General features: G+C 52.9%; 1 protein-coding gene across 1 annotated transcript in view; it reads left to right on the top strand.

Annotated features, from left to right (window-relative positions):
• Window positions 1-17,828, top strand: part of PLLP (plasmolipin) — a 35,242-nt gene that overhangs the window by 8,344 nt on the left and 9,070 nt on the right. The window contains exon 2 of the mRNA XM_032157433.2: window positions 14,736-14,909. Coding sequence (XP_032013324.1) covers window positions 14,736-14,909 — 174 coding nt within the window. The remainder of the gene's footprint in view (window positions 1-14,735; window positions 14,910-17,828) is intronic.

Genomic DNA, 17,828 nt, shown 5'->3' with positions numbered 1-17,828 from the left:
CAGGGTTTCGCCATGTTGGCCAGACTGGCCTCGAACTCCTGACCTCAGGTGATCTGCCTGCCTCAGCCTTCCAAAGTGCAGGGATTACAGGCATGAGCCACCAAACCTAGCCTATTTTCATTCTCTTATCAGTGAGGTTGACCTTTTAAAAAATGTGTTTGGGTTGTTTGTTTGTTTTTGAGACAGGATCTCACTCTGTCACCCAGGCTGGAGTGGAGTGGCACGATCAGGAATCACTGCAACCTCCGCCTCCTGGGCTCAAGCCATCCTACCACCTCAGCCTGCCGAGTAGCTGGGACTACAGGTGCTCCTCACCACGCCCAGCTAATTTTTGCTAGAGACATAGTCTCACTATATTCCCCAGGCTGGTCTCAAACTCCTGGGCTCAAGCAATACTCCCGCCTCGGCCTCCCAAAGTGCTGAAATTATAAATGCGAGCCTCGGTGCCAGGATCTAAAAGATGTTTAAGAGCCATTTGTATTTCCTTGTCTGTTTGTATTCTTTTTTTTTTTTTTTTGAGACGGAGTCTCACTCTGTCACCCAGGCTGGAGTGCAGTGGCGCGATCTCGGCCCACTGCAAGCTCCGCCTCCCGGGTTCACGCCATTCTCTTGCCTCAGCCTCTCTGAGTAGCTGGGACTACAGGCGCCTGCCACCACGCCCGGCTAATTTTTTGTATTTTTAGTAGAGACGGGGTTTCACCATGGTCTCGATCTCCTGACCTCGTGATCCGCCCGCCTCGGCCTCCCAAAGTGCTGGGATTACAAGCGTGAGCCACCGCGCCCAGCCAATCTGTTTGTATTCTTTGCTCATTCTACTGAGTGTGGTTGGTCTTTGCCTTAATAACTGCTAGGAGTTCTGGATTATTTGCAAATATTTCTTTCCTAATTTGTTTGTTTTGCTGGGTTTTTTCCCCCCCATGGTGTTTTTTTTTGCCTTGCAAAATTTTGTTTTAGTTTTTTTGTTGCTGAATTTCTTTATTTCATTCTTCTTCCTTTTTTTCTTTCTGGGTTCTGGAAATTGAATCATAGTTCAGTCTTTTTCACTCCAGTTCTATCTGTCTGGAATGTATTAACATTGTTACATATTTGTTGTATTTAATTACATTGTTAGCTTCTATTGTGATAGATAATACAGGTTTCCCACTTCCTAGTGATTTAAGTTTCCTTTTTAAAATTAGCTTATATATGTGATATATACAAGTTCATCAATGGGGACCGGTTTAGATAAATTATGATACATCTGTACAACGGTGCATGATGCAGTGAGTAAAAAGATATCCCCCCACCCCTCACAGAAGACAATGCAACAGCTCTGTGTGTAACGAGGGACAATCTCCAGGCTACATATTTAAGTGAAAAAAGCAAGGTACAAAATTGTAGCATGCTATCATTTGTGTGGAAGAAGTACACAGATACAAGACACGCTTATCTGAAATGCACGTGTGTGTGTGTGTGTGTGTGTGTGTGTGTGTGTGTGTGTAGTCCCTGGAGACACACATAAGAAACCACTCTTGGCCGGGCGTGGTGGCTCACGCCTGAAACCCAGCACTTTGGGGGCCCGGGGCGGGCGGATCGCAAGGTCAGGAGATTGAGACCATTCTGGCTAACACAGTGAAACCCTGTCTCTACTAAAAATACAAAAAATTAGCCGGGCATGGTGGTGGGCGCCTGTAGTCCCAGCTACTTGGGAGGCTGAGGCAGGAGAATGGTGTGAACCCGGGAGGCAGAGCTTGCAGTGAGACAAGATTGAATCACTGCACTCCAGCCTGGGTGACAGAGCAAGACTCCATCTCAGAAAAATAATAAATAAACTACTCTTGAGCCGGGCACAGTGGCTCACACCTGTAATCCCAGCATTTTGGGAGGCCGAGGCAGGCAGATTGCCTGAGGTCAGGAGCTCGAGACCAGCCTGGCCAATATGGTGAGACCTCATCGCTACTAAAAAGACAAAAAATATCCTGGCATGGTGGTGCGTACATGTAGTCCCAACTACACGGGAGGCTGAGGCATGAGAATCGCTTGAACCCCGGAGGCAGAGGTTGCAGTGAGCCAAGATTGCGCCACTGCACTCCAGCCTGGGTGACAGAGCAAGATTCTGTCTCAAAACAAAAACAAAAACAAAACGCACTCTTGGTTGCCTCCAGAAGTTGAGTATCAAATGGAAGACATGATGCTGAATACGCTATTTGGATACCTATCATGTCATATGTATTACATCTTTCAAAGATAAAATCACATTTAAAACTTTGAAATAAATGCAAATATTGAGTAAAGAAAAAAATAGGGCCAGGTGTGGTGGCTCACACCTGTAATGCCAGCACTTTGGGAAGCTAAAGCGGGAGGATCACTTGAGCCCAGGAGGTCGAGACCAGCCTGGGCAACAGAGCTAGACCTTGTCTCTACAAAAATTTAAAAATTAGCCAGGCAAGGTTGTGCGTGCCTGTCCCAGCTCTTGGGAGGGTGAGGTGGGAGGATTGCTTGAGCCCAGGAGTTCAAGGCTGCAGTGAGCTGTCATCATGCCACTACAGTCCAGCCTGGGCAACAGAGTGAGACCCTATTGCCAAAACAATAAAAAATAGTACACATTCGTGGATATGGCAAAAGCTATGAAGGTGGCGCTTGAATGTCCTCAGGCCCAGAGAGAGAAAGGCACTTTCCCCAGCATCACACAACAGGGAGCAATAGCCTTGAGTTCAGTGTTACGGCTGAGGGACCTCGGGTGATTTTCCCAACCATCTATGAGTGGAAGGAGAACAGGTTACTGGGATAAAGTCTCCCAGGCTGTTGCTGTTGCTGTTGACCTGGCAGGGACAGGCATTGGTCACTCCTTATCAGCCAGTAAGTTGTTTGTGGCAGTATTTGGTGAGGACCAGGGCCCTGATTTCCCATTCAGAGATTATCTGAGGGATCCCCATGGCTGCTGTTTGCCCAGGTCTCCATGGTGATTGGGAACCTGGGTGGTGGGGGTGCTGTCTTTCTTGGCAGCCCAGTGGGCCGAGCCCTGATTGTGACAAAAGCCAGGCCCAGGCCCTTTGCTGTCGGGCTGGGTTGGTCCCTCCTGTTTGTCCAGTGGGGAGAGGCCAGGGTGGTACCCCAAGGTCTCACAGGGAATTGCGGGCAGGGAGACAGGTCAAAGGTCAGGTAGGGCCCAAATCCTGAGCTGCTAGGGAACAGACACAGGCCTGTTCTAGGATGTTCTAGCTTTTATTTGGGGCTGGGGTCAGACACCAGATGAGCTTTTTCACATCTGCCATTCTATGTGAGGGTGGCAGGATGGGAGCACTGCCCCCCCAACTTTTTTTTTTTTTGAGATGGAGTCTCGCTCTGTCCCCCAGGCTGGAGTGCAGTGGCACGATCTTGGCTCACTGCCAGCTCCGCCTCCCGAGTTCACACCATTCTCCTGCCTCAGCCTCCAGAGTAGCTGGGACTACAGGCGCCCACCACCATGCCCGGCTAATTTTTTGTATTTTTTTAGTACAGACGGGGTTTCACCGTGTTAGCCAGGATGATCTCAATCTCCTGACCTCATGATCCACCCGCCCGGCCTCCCAAAGTGCTGAGATTATAGGTGTGAGCCACCGCGCCTGGCCCCCCACACCCCCAACTTTTTCTGAGACAGGGTCTCACTCTGTCACTCAGGCTGGAGTGCAGTAGTGTGATCATGGCTCACTGCAGCCTCGACCTTCTGGGCTCACATGATCCTCCTGCCTCGGCCTCCCAAGTAGCTGGGACCACAGGCATGCGCCACCGTGCCTGGCTAATTGGCTTATTTTGTTTTTGTTTTTTTGTAGAGATGGGGATCTTGCTTATGATGCCCAGGCTGGTCTCAAATTCCTGGGCTCCAAGCGTTCCTCCTACCTTGGCCTCCCAAAGTGCTGGGATTGCAGGTATGAGCCACTGTGCTCTGCCAGTGGGCCCCTCCTTGAAGTTGAGACAGACAAGCCTTGCTCCAGGTCACCGAGAACATCAGTGCCAGCATTGGGTGTAGAACCAGTGTTGCAGGAAGTCCAGGGAGAGAGGAAGATCCTCACTTTAGCACCCCCATTCCTCCAGCAGGCCGAGGCCAGGGTGCACGGGGCTGATGAAGCTCTATATACTCCCAACAGCAGCTGGTTCTTTCTCTGGAGGGGCCAATGGAAGGATGAGGTGGCCTTGGAGTGCTGAGACTGTAAGCTTCTTGTTATCCCAGCTGCCCTGGGTTCGAGTTCTGCCACTGCCCCCTCTCAGCTCTGGCTTCAAGAGCAGTGATGCTCTCTTCAAATACAGTAGTCTCCAGGGGAATGTCCCCACATCCTAGGTGACAGGGGAAGGGGAGCCTGGGCCACAGAACTATCCAGGTCCCAGCCCTTACCAGGCATGACCTTGGTTCAGGTCCAGATCTTCGAAGAGCCTCAGTTTTCCTCATCAGTGGAATGGGTCAAGTGTTTCCCTTGAAAGGGTTGGGCCCAGAAGGAGGAAGGCCCTGGGGGTAAAGCCCTGGCGGGGGCCTGGCAGGGTAGTTGCGGGGGCGGGAGTTGGAGGGAATGAATGCAGGGCTCCACCTGGGACTTTACAAGGAGGGTAAGGCCTTCCTGGGAACGCTCTGTGTGGCTGGAGGGGCCTGGGTGCTGGGGAGGCTTGGGTAGGCTTTGTGGGGTAGGCCTAGGAGACCCTGGGAAGGAGGGAGGAAGCAGAGGAGGGGACCGGCAGGCAGGGAGCTCTGAGTTTCTGAGATCCCACCTGTGAGTGCTGCCACCTGCTCTGAGAGCCAGAGGGGGCCTTGGAGTATCACTCAAGAGGCCCCCACCTGCCTTTACACACCTGGGGGCTGCCTGTGGAGGGAGGACCTACTTGATCTGACCAGAGGGCATAATGGGAACGGGGTGGGATTAAGTAGGGGGTAGTTTGAGTTCAAGTTGGGAAGACTTTTCTTTTTTTTTCTTTTTTTATTTTTGAGACAGAGTTTTGCTCTTGTTGCCCAGGCTGGGTGCAATGGTGCGATCTTGGCTCACTGCAACCTCTGCCTTCCAGGTTCAAGCAATTCTCTTGCCTCAGCCTCCCAAGTAGCTGGGATTACAGGTGCCCGCCACCACGCCCAGCTAACTTTTTGTATTTTTATTAGAGGCAGGGTTTCACCATGTTGGCCAGGCTGGTCTGGAATGCCTGACCTCAGGTGATCCACCTGCCTCGACCTCCCAAAGTGCTGGAATTACAGGTGTGAGCCACCGTGCCCGGCTGGGAAGACTTTTCTAAAGCCCTAAGGGGGGACCTCACAGCAAGGATGAGGTGGTAGTGGCTCCTTGGCTGCAAGTACACGTCGGGGCTGCAGGACCTTGCTGGGGGTCCAGGGGCGGCTCAGCCACTGGGGTAGGTGTGCTGCAACCTCTTCTGCCTTTGGCATTGAAATGCTCTCTGCTCTGAGACCCAGGACTCAGGAATAACAAGCGATACAATGAACGCCTTGGAGGAGGACCAGGTCTAAGCCCCCACCTCCAGCATCGTCCTCCTGCCATAGCCCCAGGAAGCAGGGCCCACGCGGGAGGTGGGGGTGGGGTGGCTGTGGCCTGGGGTTGGGACCCTCGCTGCCAAGCTCCCCACTGTGTTCCCAGGGCATAGAACAGCTCCTGGCACAGTTTGTTTAATGACTGAATGACTCCGTTTGGTGACTTACATGCCCATTTTTCCAATGACAAAAGAGAGCTTAGGGCTGTTCAGTACTGCCCAGGTCTAGTGGACTGGGGCTGGGTTCCGAGTCTGCTGTTGCCTTCCTGGAGAGCGGGGATGACTCCAGGATCCTCGAATGCTGGAATGCATGGCACGGGAATTCCAAGGTGCCCTCCCTCTCACACAGGCAGGGGGTGGTGTGTGGCTGTGTCGTGGCCAGCTTAGGCGCCCGGAGCCTCTGTCCCCTGCCCCTTTGTCTCGTGTGATACAATGGGTGGCTTTTTGTCCCCATAAAGTCCCTTTCACTGTAGGGAGAAGGGCCAGAGCGGGGGTGGGGACCGAGCCTGGCCAGGCTGAGTTCTGAGTGTCCTTGGCTTGCCCAGATGTGTCCCCAGTGAGGGGGACCCCAGGAAGAGTTTGCTTTGCCACGCTGGGCATGGTTTTCCTGGATGGAGCAGTGGGAATAGAGAGGCCGGAGCTGGGGAAGGACTCGGGGGCCTGGGAAGCACTCGGGGGCCATGGATGGACTTGGGGGCTGGGGAAGGACTTGGGGGCTAGGGATGGACTCGGGGGCTGGGGAATGACTCAGGGGCCAGTAAAGGACTCGGGGACTGGAAAAGGGGGTTGTGGATAGACTTGGGGACTGTGTTTGGACTCGGGGGCCATGGAAGGATTTGCTGCCTTGGCCCCTTTGGCCGTCACGTTGTTTCTAAAACCTTTGGTTCAGTCACCCATGTTTAAAACGCTGATTTTCGCCAGGTGCAGTGGCTCATGCCTGTAATCTCAGCACTTTGGGAGGCCAAGGCAGGTGGATCATCTGAGGTCAGGAGTTTGAGACCAGCCTGGCCAACATGGTGAAACCCTGTCTCTACCAAAAATACAAAAATTAGCCGGGCAAGGCCGGGCGCGGTGGCTCACGCTTGTAATCCCAGCACTTTGGGAGGCCGAGGCGGGCGGATCACGAGGTCAGGAGATCGAGACCACGGTGAAACCCCGTCTCTACTAAAAATACAAAAAATTAGCCGGGCGCGGTGGTGGGCGCCCGTAGTCCCAGCTACTCGGAGAGGCTGAGGCAGGAGAATGGCGTGAACCCGGGAGGCGGAGCTTGCAGTGAGCCGAGATTGCGCCACTGCACTCTAGCCTGGGTGACAGAGCGAGACTCCGTCTCAAAAAAAAAAAAAAAAAAAAAAATTAGCCGGGCATGGTGGTGGCACGCACCTGTAATCCCAGCTATTTGAGAGGCTGAGGCAGGAGAATGATTTGAACCCAGGAGGCAGAGGTTGTAGTGAGCCGAGATTGCGCCACTGCACTCCAGCCTGGGCAACAAAGCGAGACTCCATCAGATAAATAAATAAATAGCTGATTTCCATATAAAATCCAGAATTCTAGTGTCTCTTGAAAAATTAGAAACTTTGGTCACCCCAGGCCTGCATTCCCAGCAGCCACTCGAGAGACTCCCTAGCCCACTGTAGTCATTCCTGTGACCTGCCAGCCCTGGCAGCTGCTGAGCTTGAGCCCTGGTGTCCTCTAGGCCGTGGCTGCCTTCCTGCCTCATGGCTTTCCTCTCTGGGATTTCCCTCCCCCAGCCCTGGACTGTCTCACAGCCCTCACGACTGTTCACGACTGCTATGGCTTTTAATGTTTTCTTTCACATGGTTTCATCTGCATGACACACCTGTGAGGTGACCAGGTGTCCCCCTAGGGTCCCTGTACCCCAATTTCCTCACTTGCCAGTTGAGGAAACAGACCAAAAAGGTTAGGTGACTCCCCCAAGGCCACACAGTGAGCCCACAAAGGTCTGACGCTGCCCTGGAAGTGAGGAGGGTGAAAAGAGTTGGGGTGACTGTCTTTGCATGACAGCTCAGAGTCCATAGGGTTGGTCGAACCCCTCCCTTTGGGGCCCCTGGAGGAGGCCCATGTTCAGGAGTGTTGACCTCAGGCTGCGGGGAATCTCAGAGAACAGCAAGCCAAACTTCCCTGCTTCCATTGTGCCAGGGGTGAAGGGGTCTGCCCAAGGCCCCTCAGCCTATGAGGAGCTGAGGGAGTGCAGCTTCAAGGAAGATCTGAGGGCTGGGCTGGATTTCTGGGGCCTCCTGTGGGAGCACCACTACCTTATCTGTCAGGTGGGTGGGGCTGGCACTGACTGGGTCCTTATCTGTGCCCGGGCTGTGCCTGGTGCTTGAATGTGGATACTGTCATGCTCTCAGTGAGGCCTCACCCTCCTGAGGAGCCGCACACACCATGGCGAATGCAGGAAAGTAGGCCCAGGGCCTGATTTGAAAACCCATGTTCTTAACCCCTCAGGGTGATCATGACACCTGGCCATATTGAATATTAAGCCTATGCTGGTTGCCGATCTAAGTACCTTGCTCAAAACTACCCTAGGGCCCAGGCAGGAGGATTGGTTAAGCCTAGGAGTTCTAGACTAGCCTGGGCAACATAGGGAGACCCCACCTCTACAAAAATTAAAAATAGCTAGGAGTGGTGGTGCATGTCTATAGTCCCAGCTACTTGGGAGGCTGAGGTGGGAGGATCACTTGAGCCCAGGAGGTCGAGGCTGCAGTGAGCTGCAATAGCGCCATTGCACTCCAGCCTGGGTGACAAAGTGAGACCCTGTCTCAAAAACAAAACAAAACAAAACCACCCTAGGGGGTAGATACATTTCAAAGATGAAGAAAGATGAAGACAAAGGCACAGAGAGGCTAAGCCACTTGCCTGAGGTCACACAGCTAGTTAAGTTGGCAGGGCCAGAGCATGAATTCAAGGAGTCGATAGGCCACCCCTCCAACAGAACCAATGCCAGTGTCACTCAGGTGAACAAGGTCATGACACCCATCCACAGATTCAGAGAGCAGCTGAGAAAAACCTATTCATTTCCTGCGGCTGCTGTAACAAAGTTCCACAAACTGGGTGGCAGAAATATATTGTCTCGGTTACTGAAATCAAGGTGTTGGCAGGGTTGCTTTCTTCTGGGGCTCTGAGGGAGAACCTGTCCCATGTCCCCCTCCTGGCTTCTGGTGGTGACCGGCAAGCCTTGGTGTGCCTTGGCTTACAAATGTATCACTCTCGTCTCTGCCCTGTCTTCACACGATGGTTTCCCCTTGTGGTCTCTGTGCCCACATTTCTCTTACAAGGACACTGGTCATTGGATTAGAGATGCCCCCAATCCAGTATAACCCCCCTTAACTCGAGCATGTCTGCAAACACTATTTTATTTTATTTATTTCTCTCTTTCTTTTCCTTTGTTTCTTTCTTTCTCTTTCTTTCTTTCTTTCTTTTCCTTCCTTCCTTCCTTCCTTCCTTCTTTCTTTCTTTTTTTTTTTAGACGGAGTTTCGCTCTTGTTGCCTGGGGTGGAGTGCAGTGGCGCAGTCTTGGCTCACTGCAACCTCTGTCTCCTGGGTTCCAGCGATTCTCCTGCCTCTCCCAAGTAGCTGGGATTACAGGCACATGCCACCATGTCTGGCTAATTTTTTGTATTTTTAGTAGAGGCGGGGTTTCACCACGTTGGCCAGGCTGGTCTTGAACTCCTGACCTTAGGTGATCCACCTGCCTCAGCCTCCCAAAGTGCTGGGATTACAGGTGTGAGCCACCGTGCCAGGCCTTGTTTTGTTTTGTTTCTGAGACAGAGTCCCACTCTGTCCCCCAGGCTGGAGTGCAGTGGTGCGATCTCAGTTCACTGCAACCTCTGCCTCCTGGGTACAAGTGATTCTCCTGCCTCAGCCTCCTGAGTAGCTGGGATTACAGACACCCACCACCATGCCCGGCTAATTTTTGTATTTTTACTGGAGACGGGTTTCTCCATATTGGCCAAGCTGGTCTCAAACTCCTGTCCTTAACTGATCACGCACCTCGGGCTCCCAAAGTGCTGGGATTACAGGTATGAGCCACTGCACCTGGCCAGACCCTGTTTTCAAATAAGGCCACATTTCCAGGTACTAGGGGTTAGAACTTGAACATATTTTGGGGAAAACATTGCAAACCACAACAAGAGATGAGGAAAAACTTCCCTCAGAGTCAGTGAAGGGCATGCACCCTGCAGGAACCTGGCCTGTCTGGCTGTCAGTGTTGGTAGCTTCTGGGGAAACTGTAATAACAGGGTTTCACTGGAGCAAGGAGTGCCTCTTGGTCGGGCGTTTGTGACGAATCTTCTTTCTGATCCTGCAGGTGGTTTTAACAAAAACATCTCTTTGTTACCAAATTGTTTGGAAATTCTTTGAAGATGCAAAGGTCATTTTTGACACTGTAGTCTTCATATGTAAAAAAAAAGTTCCTAATCCAAATTATTCAGGTTTTCAGAAAAGCAAAAAAAAAGGCCCTGTGCCCTTGAGATTTCCAGACAGTTCCCTTTGTTTATCTGCAGGACCTGTCTGGCGGGGGCATGGCAGGGACCTCAGAGAGCTGGGAAGGAGGGGAGGATGTGGTTTGCCTGTGTGTGTAGGAGAGAGACAGTTAGATGTTCATGTAGACACCTGCAGAAAAACACGGGGACAGATGAACACGTAAGCAAGAGAGACCTACAGGGCCCAGGGGTGAAGGCATAGAGTTGTGTTCCCAGATACCCATGTGGCACCCTTCCTGCCCCTCCCTCACCTCCCTGGGTCTTTGCTTATCATCACCTTGCCAGTGAGATCTTTCTTGGCCCCTTCTCCATAGACGTTTGTTAAATGTATGAACCCAGAGAGATGCCCACAGCGAGGCCTGTGTTGGGTGCCCTGTTCCGAGCAGGGTCTCTCTGGGGGGACTGGGCTGGGGTCTCAGGGACCAGGAGAAACCAGTTTGTCTGGTTCAAATGCAGGAATGAACCTTCCTTGTTCTAGGGCAGAAACCAAGGTGGCTCCCCAGGCACAGAGCCAGGCAGCACAGCCAGAAAGAATGCCAGAAATTCCCAGTGCTTATCCACCGGCTTCATCTGGACGCTGCATTTGCTGATCTGGAAACCAGGGGTGGGGCTGGAGCACAGCACAGGGCGGGGCAGGGATGGGGGATGGCGGGGGGGAGCCTGGGTGCCCAGCCCAGCCTGGCTCTTGGAGCCAGCTGAAGTGTCCTCATTTTTTACACTTCACTAAATAACTCATAGTAGCGCAGGTTCCGAGGAAGCATGGATCTGGGTTCCTGTCCTTCCCTATCCTTTTACAATTTTTTATTTATTTTTTGAGACAGGGTCTCTGTCACCCAGGCTGGAGTGCAGTGGCTCAATCATGGCTCACTGCAGCCTTGACTTCCCAGGCTCCATTGATCCTCCCCCTCAGCCTCCCAAGTATCTAGGACCACAGGCACATGCCACTATGCCCAGCTAAATGTTATATTTTTGGTAGAGATGGGGTTTTCCCATGTTGCCCAGGCGGGTCTCGAACCCCTGAGCTCAAGTGATCCACCTGCCTCAGCCTCCCAAAGTGCTGGGATTACAGGTGTGAACCACTGCGCCCGGCCACCTGCCCTGTCCTTTACCCACAGTGACCACAGGCACATCGCCTCCTGAGATTCCCTTTGGGAGATGGGGATAACAAATAGAACATTTGAGGAGGGTCTGGTGATGGAGGAATCAATGAGACGTGTCTGGCACAGAGCGGGAGGGCATTGAGTGGTTATTGTGACCTAGGCTGTGAGTCATGGGACAGGTGATTGATAGGCGTATGATAGTGGAAACCTGAATTGGCCTTTTCTTGATTTTTGGTTCATTGCATTTTCTGACTTTAGTTAGTTGGAAGCTGGCAATACAGTGGCAGCGGAGGCCCATGAGGAATTGGCTTTAAATGAAAAAATAAATTGTTTATCTTGGACACACCCAGTTCTCACCTGGAGAAGGGACGGAGGCGTGCTGCCTGAAGTGTTTGTTCTCCTTCAGAACACTGGCCTCCCCCCGGCTCTGGGGGTTCGTGGCCTCTCCAGGTGTGTCTGTTTCTGGCAGGGTGTTGTTCTGAGACATCTTGCCCTGGGTCCACACTTGTAAGGGCTCTGCCCCCAGCTTGGTGTGTGACAGCGGGCAAGGCCCTGTGGCTCCGTCCTGGCTTCCTCACCTGCCTGCCCTCACCTGGCCTGCTTGTGGCGGTGAAAGGAGAGTGCTGACGGGCAGCAGAGGCTGGCAGGGTGCTGTGTGTGGGGGGGCTGTGTCGCTGGAGCTTCACCCCAGTGTGGGGAGGAGCAGGTGCTGAGCCCTGGAGAGAGGGACGCCTTCCCTGGGCCTCCCACTTCGGGCTGAGCCCCTTACTTGGGTTGGGGGGAGGCGAGGCCGGGGGCAGTTCACAGATGGACACCTGCTTCTTATTATTTTATTTTGTTAATTTAATTTTAATTTTATTTATTTTAGTTTATTTTGAGACAGGGTCTTGCTGTTGCTCAGGCTGGAGTACAGTGGCACAGTCATGGCTCACTGTAGCCTCAACCTCCCAGATTCAAGCGATCCTCCCCTCTCAGCCTCCCAAGTAGCTGAGACCACAGACGCACCACCACCACACTTGGCTAATTTTTAAATTATTTGGCAGAGATGGGCTCCCTGTATATTGCCCAGGATGGGGTCTTGAATGCCTGGGCTCAGGCAATCCTCCCACCTTGGCCTCCCCAAATGCTGGGATTACAGGCATGAGCCACCACGCCCAGCCCCGCTGCTTCCTCTTTCAATACACAGCGCGTGTGCAGGGCAGGGTTCTGATATCTGTCATGGATGCAGGAATAGGATTGTTAGTTCCTAAGCACATTGTGTATTTAGCGTATATTGTGTGTCCGGGACTGTTGGGCACTGAAGATACAGCAAAGAACAAAACCCAGAATCTTCCTCGGAGAGCAGGGAAGGTACTCGGTCAGTGTCACACAGCCACACAGCTTTTGACTTCCAAGCTGGAGGCCCCACCTGCCACTTCCCCATTGGGCCACACCCTTCCCGAGCCAGATCCCTGGGGGATGGGGAGGAGGCAGAGGAAGGAGGGTTGTGAGGGCTGAGGGCTCCCTGGGCCAGCTCAGCTACAGGCCCCCCAGTCTTGTCCCTGGCTTCTGTAGGGATCCACACAGGAGCTTCCCTTCTGGTCCTTGATGAGGGTGCTTTTGGATGGGGTGCCTGGCAGGCACCCCAGCTCTGTGCTCTGGGCCCAGGCCCTCAGGTGCTCTAGGGGCTGGTGGCAGCCCCTCAGCTGCTGGGAGCAGCCAGGACTTTCTGTCTCCAAACCCTAGCAGCCAGAGGCAGGTCCTGCTCCGGAGCGGCTTTTCTGATCCCGCTGACTTGTCCTTGGGCTGGTGGCAAGGTCACTACGCAGCCTTGGTGCCACGTACCTGGGCGCTGACAAGGGGAAAAAGAGGACACCTCTGTATGTCTTGACTGGCGATGGAGCCTTTCTCCAAAGCTAGACCCTCATGTCCTCTCCATGGCCAGGGATTCCAGAGAGTGCCCTCGTGGAGAAGGCACTCTCCAGAGCATCTCCATCAGCAAGGGGTGGGGGGGTAGGAGGGGCTGGGGAGGCCCAGGATGGCCACATCCGAGGTGCTTCTGGGGGCCTCCACGAGCTCCCTGGGCGCTGCCTCAGCTGGCCCTTTGCTGGCTCGCACTCTGAGACAGTCTGCATAGTGAGTCGACAAACCTACCACAGAGAATTCTCTGTGGCTGTGAGGGCTGAGGTCTGTGCAGTCTAGTTTGGACTTGTGGAATAATAAAAAAACACTTCTGTTGCAATCATTTATGTGCATGAACTTGTGGGTCCTCACAGTAGCTCTACAAGGTAGGAATGGTCATTATACTCATTTGATAAGCAAGGGTGGTTATACACTTTCCCAAGGCCACACAGCTGGTAAGGAGAGCTGAGATCGAAGCCAGACAGCTGGGCTCCGGAGTTCATGCTGTTAGCCACTACCCATGCTCTGCTGGGATGGTCGGGCCCATCCTGCCATGTGGGAACAGCATGACAGGTAGGCCCCTTGGCTTCCTGGAGGCCCAGTTTCACCCGTGAGATGGCATCACCTGTATAGAAGGGCATCTGGGAGAGCTAGAGACGTAGGGTGTCGGGCAGGAGGTCACCCAGAGGCCGTTGTGATGTTCTCTGCTGGGCCCAGCTGGGAGGGAGGACACAGGGCTGTTGTCTTCCCGCCTCTGGGACTGTGGTGACTTGATCTTCCTTTCAGCAGCTTTTACTGAGCCCCTGGCAGGGCCTAGGTCCTGTGCTGGGTGTGGGGACGTAGCTGTGAGACAGCCACGGCCGTGCCCTCGTGGAGCTCGCAGTCTGGGGAAGGGAACCATTATGGCCCTGGATGGTGGGTGCCTGGGGGGCCCTGGGAGCGCTGATGAGGGCTCTGGGATGCCAGCTGGAGGCGTGGGGGTGTCCTGGAGCACCTGACATCTCAGCTGAGACCTGGATGAGGAGTGAGAGTGCAGGTCAGGGCCCCAGTACAGTGGTGTATCCCACGAGCCAAGTCAGCATTCCTTTTTAAAATTTTTTCTATTTTTTGAGACAATTTCACTCTGTCTCTGAGATTGGCGTGCAGTGGCATGATCATAGCTCACTGCAGCTTCTAACTCCTGGGCCCATGTGATCTTCCTGCTTCAGCCTCATGAGTAGCTGGGACCACAGGTACGCACCACCATACCTGGCTAACTATTATTATTATTATTATTATTATTGTTTTTTGAGACGGATTTTCACTTTTGTCGCCCAGGCTGGAGTGCAGTGGTGTGATCTCAGCTCACTGCAACCTCTGCCTCCCAGGTTCAAGTAATTCTCCTGCCTCGGCCTCCCAAGTAGCTGGGATTACAGGCACATGCCACCATGCTTGGCTAATTTTTGTATTTTTAGTGAAGACGGGGTTTTACCATGTTGGCCAGGCTGGTCTCGAACTCCTGACCTCAGGTAATCTGCCTACCTCAGCCTCCCAAAGTGCTGGGATTACAGGTGTGAGCCACTGTGCCCGGCCTTAATTTTTCTGTAGAGATGGGGACTTGCTCTGTTGCTCAGGCTGGTCGTGAACTCCTGGCCTCCAGCGATTATCACACCTTAGGCTCCCAAAGTGCTGACATTACAAGCATGAGCCACTGTGCCTGGCCAATATTGCTTAGCTAGATAAGAAATGAAACCGCATCTCTGGCCGACCCTGCCCTGTCTGACCCTTCTAGGTGCTGGGGCTGCTGGTGTGGGCGCTGATTGCGGACACCCCGTACCACCTGTACCCGGCCTATGGCTGGGTGATGTTCGTCGCTGTCTTCCTCTGGCTGGTGACAATCGTCCTCTTCATCCTCTACCTGTTTCAGCTGCACATGAAGTTGTACATGGTTCCCTGGCCACTGGTGGTGAGTCTGGGTGGGGATACTGGAAGTGGCTATGACAGGACCACTGTGACTTTCCCTAAAAGAAGTCGCAGGGTGTGGGGGGGTGGCCTGACATCCTCACTGACCTAAGCTGGTCTGCAGAGCCAGGGGTGGAGGTGAGGATTGATGGTTCAGGGGTCCAGTTTTTCTATTTTTCCTTCAAGACAGTGTCTCACTATGTGCAGGCTGGAGTGCAGTGGCTCGATAATGGCTCACTGCCGCCTTGAACCCCTGGGCTCATGTGATCCTCCCATCTCAGCCTCCCCAGTAGCTAGGACTACAGGCACGTGCCACCATGCCCTGCTAATTCATATATATATATTATTATTATTATTATTATTATTAATTATTATTATTATTATTTTTTGTAGAGGAGGGTTCTCACTTTATTGCCAGGCTGGTCTTGAACTCCTGGGCTCAAGCAGTTCTCTCACTTTGGCCTCCCAAAGTTCTGGGAGTACAGGAGTGAGCCACCACACCGAGGTGCACAGTTTTTTGGGGAACCATGAGCCAGGAAGGACACAGGCTTGACTGTCCCAGGAGGGGAGTAGAAGTGAGGAGCTGTTGAGTGGATTTATAAGAAGCCATTTGGAATCTTAAAAATATTTTTCCCGGCCGGGTGTGGTGGCTCACGCCTGTAATCCCAGCACTTTGGGAGGCTGAGGCGAGTGGATCACCTGAGGTCAGAAGTTTGAGACCAGCCTGACCAATATGGTGAAACCCTGTCTCTACAAAAAATACAACAATTAGCCAGGTGTGGTGGCGCGTGCCTCTAGTCCCAGCTACTCGGGAGGCTGAGACAGGAAAATTGCTTGAACCTGGGAGGCGGAGATTGCAGTGAGCCAAGATCACACCATTGTACTCCAGCCTGGGTGACAGAGCAAGACTCTGCCTCAAAAAAAAAAAAAAAAAAAAAATTCCCTCTGAGAGTGGTCAGAATTTGTGCCTGTGTTGTGTGAGTTTGTGAGATTGTAGCTTGGCCTAGGTAGGCAGCCCTGTGGCTGGAGGCTGGGGCAAGCTGTCAGAAGTTGCCCAGGCCAGGGCCTCAAGTGTGCAGGACAAACTCGGGCACCTGGCTGCCTGCAGGTGAGGCTCTGAGGCCCGGGAGGGGCTGGGCTCCCCAGGTTTTCCCCAGGACAGTCTCCCCAGGACACAGGGCTGAGAGCAGACATGGGAAGTACCCCGGCCAGACACACAGAAAGCTGCTGGTTTGTTTTTTTTTCCCTCTGACCCGGAAAACCCCTGCAGCTGGGGTCTGAGGCTTTCAGTGAGAAGAGAGGCGAGAAAGGCACATGATTGTAAGACAAGCAAGGCTGGGACTAGGCGGCATTGTTTGGAATTCAATGACTTTTTAAACCGAGGAAACGTGAGTCATCCTCAAGACAGAATGGGTTTGTTAGATCTCGACATCCCTGGCAGAAACAGGCAGTGTTTGCAGGGGTCGCTGGGCTTGCAGGGAAGATTTTGGGGTGAGGAGGCGGCGCCCTGACTTCCGGGCTCAGGGTCCACCCCCTCCCTCGTGTCCCAGGGGCGTCTAAGAGAGAAATCTCCGGAGATAAAAGCCTGTGTGTCTCTTAGGTGCAGATTTGGGGCTCCAGCCGTGGCTGTTAATGGAAGGAGGCTCCCTTCTGCCACAGTGGCAGGGCATTGCTTCTTGTGCTTCTGGACCCTCAACGAATGGGGCAGAGAGGGCTTAACTGCATCTAGAGAAGGCTGGATTAGCATGGCCAACTTGGGATTTTCTGGCATGGGGGCTACAGACCCCTACAGGATCCAGGCAAGATATGTGAGTGAATTGGGTCAGGAGGGACCCTGGAGAAGCCAGCATCCATCTGCCCATCGCAAGCTGCCTCTATACTCACTTCATCTGTTCCTAGTCGGAATGCAGCCCCTTTGTAGCAAAATCTTTTGATATCCAAAGATTTTTTTTTTTTTTTTTTTTAGACAAAGTCCTGCTCTGTCGCCCAGGCTGGAGTGCAGTGGTGCGATCTTAGCTCATTGCAACCCCTGCCTCCCGGGTTCAAGTGATTCTTCCGCCTCAGCCTCCTATGTAGCTGGGATTACAGGTGGGCACCACCATTCTTGGCTAATTTTTGTATTTTTATTGGAGACGAGGTTTCACCATGTTGGCCAGGCTGGTCTCTAACTCCTGACCTCAAGTGATCTGCCTGCCTCAGCCTCCCAAAGTGCTGGGATTACAGGCATGAGCAATACTGTACCCGGCCAAGAATTTTTTTTTTTTTAATTTTTTTTGCACACAAAAACAATAAACATTTTCTAAAAATACATACAAACAAAAAGATGCATATCAGACATATTAGGAAGGTTGCACATGGGAAGTCGGGGAATAGAAATGGGGGGTGGGAGTTAAAATAAATGTGAGAGGGACTTTATATGGATCAGTGATAATAACTCAATCCTCAATTTGACAAAGAAGAGGGAGAAGGAAGAGGAAGAAACAGAAAGTGGGATAAAGGATCAGAAAGGGAGGAAAATAGAAAAAATTAGAGTATGACTCCAGGGTAGACCTGTTTTGTTGTCACTGAGTTGGTTGGTTGGTTTGTCTGTTGTATTTTTCATGTTTCGCCATGTTGGCCAGACTGGTCTCGAACTCCTAGCCCGAAGTGATCAACCCGCCTCGCCCCCCAGAGTGCCGGGACCACAGGCGTGAGCCACCACGTCCAGCCCCCACATTGCTTCTGGCCTCCGTGGTAGACCTCCGAGACGGAGCGGCCGGGCAGAGGCGCTCCTCACTTCTTCCCAGACACGGGGCGGCCGGGCAGAGGCGCTCCTCACTTCCCAGACGGGGCGGCCAGGCAGAGACGCTCCTCACTTCTTCCCAGACGATAGGTGGCTGGGCAGAGGCGCTCCTCACTTCCCAGACGATGGGTGGCCGGGCAG

Source organism: Hylobates moloch, unplaced genomic scaffold, assembly GCF_009828535.3.
Source record: "Hylobates moloch isolate HMO894 unplaced genomic scaffold, HMol_V3 SCAFFOLD_6, whole genome shotgun sequence".
In the NCBI taxonomy this organism is placed as follows: Eukaryota; Metazoa; Chordata; class Mammalia; order Primates; family Hylobatidae; genus Hylobates; species Hylobates moloch.
Note: the sequence above shows the minus strand (reverse complement) of the source record. Positions and strands in the feature narration are given on the sequence as shown.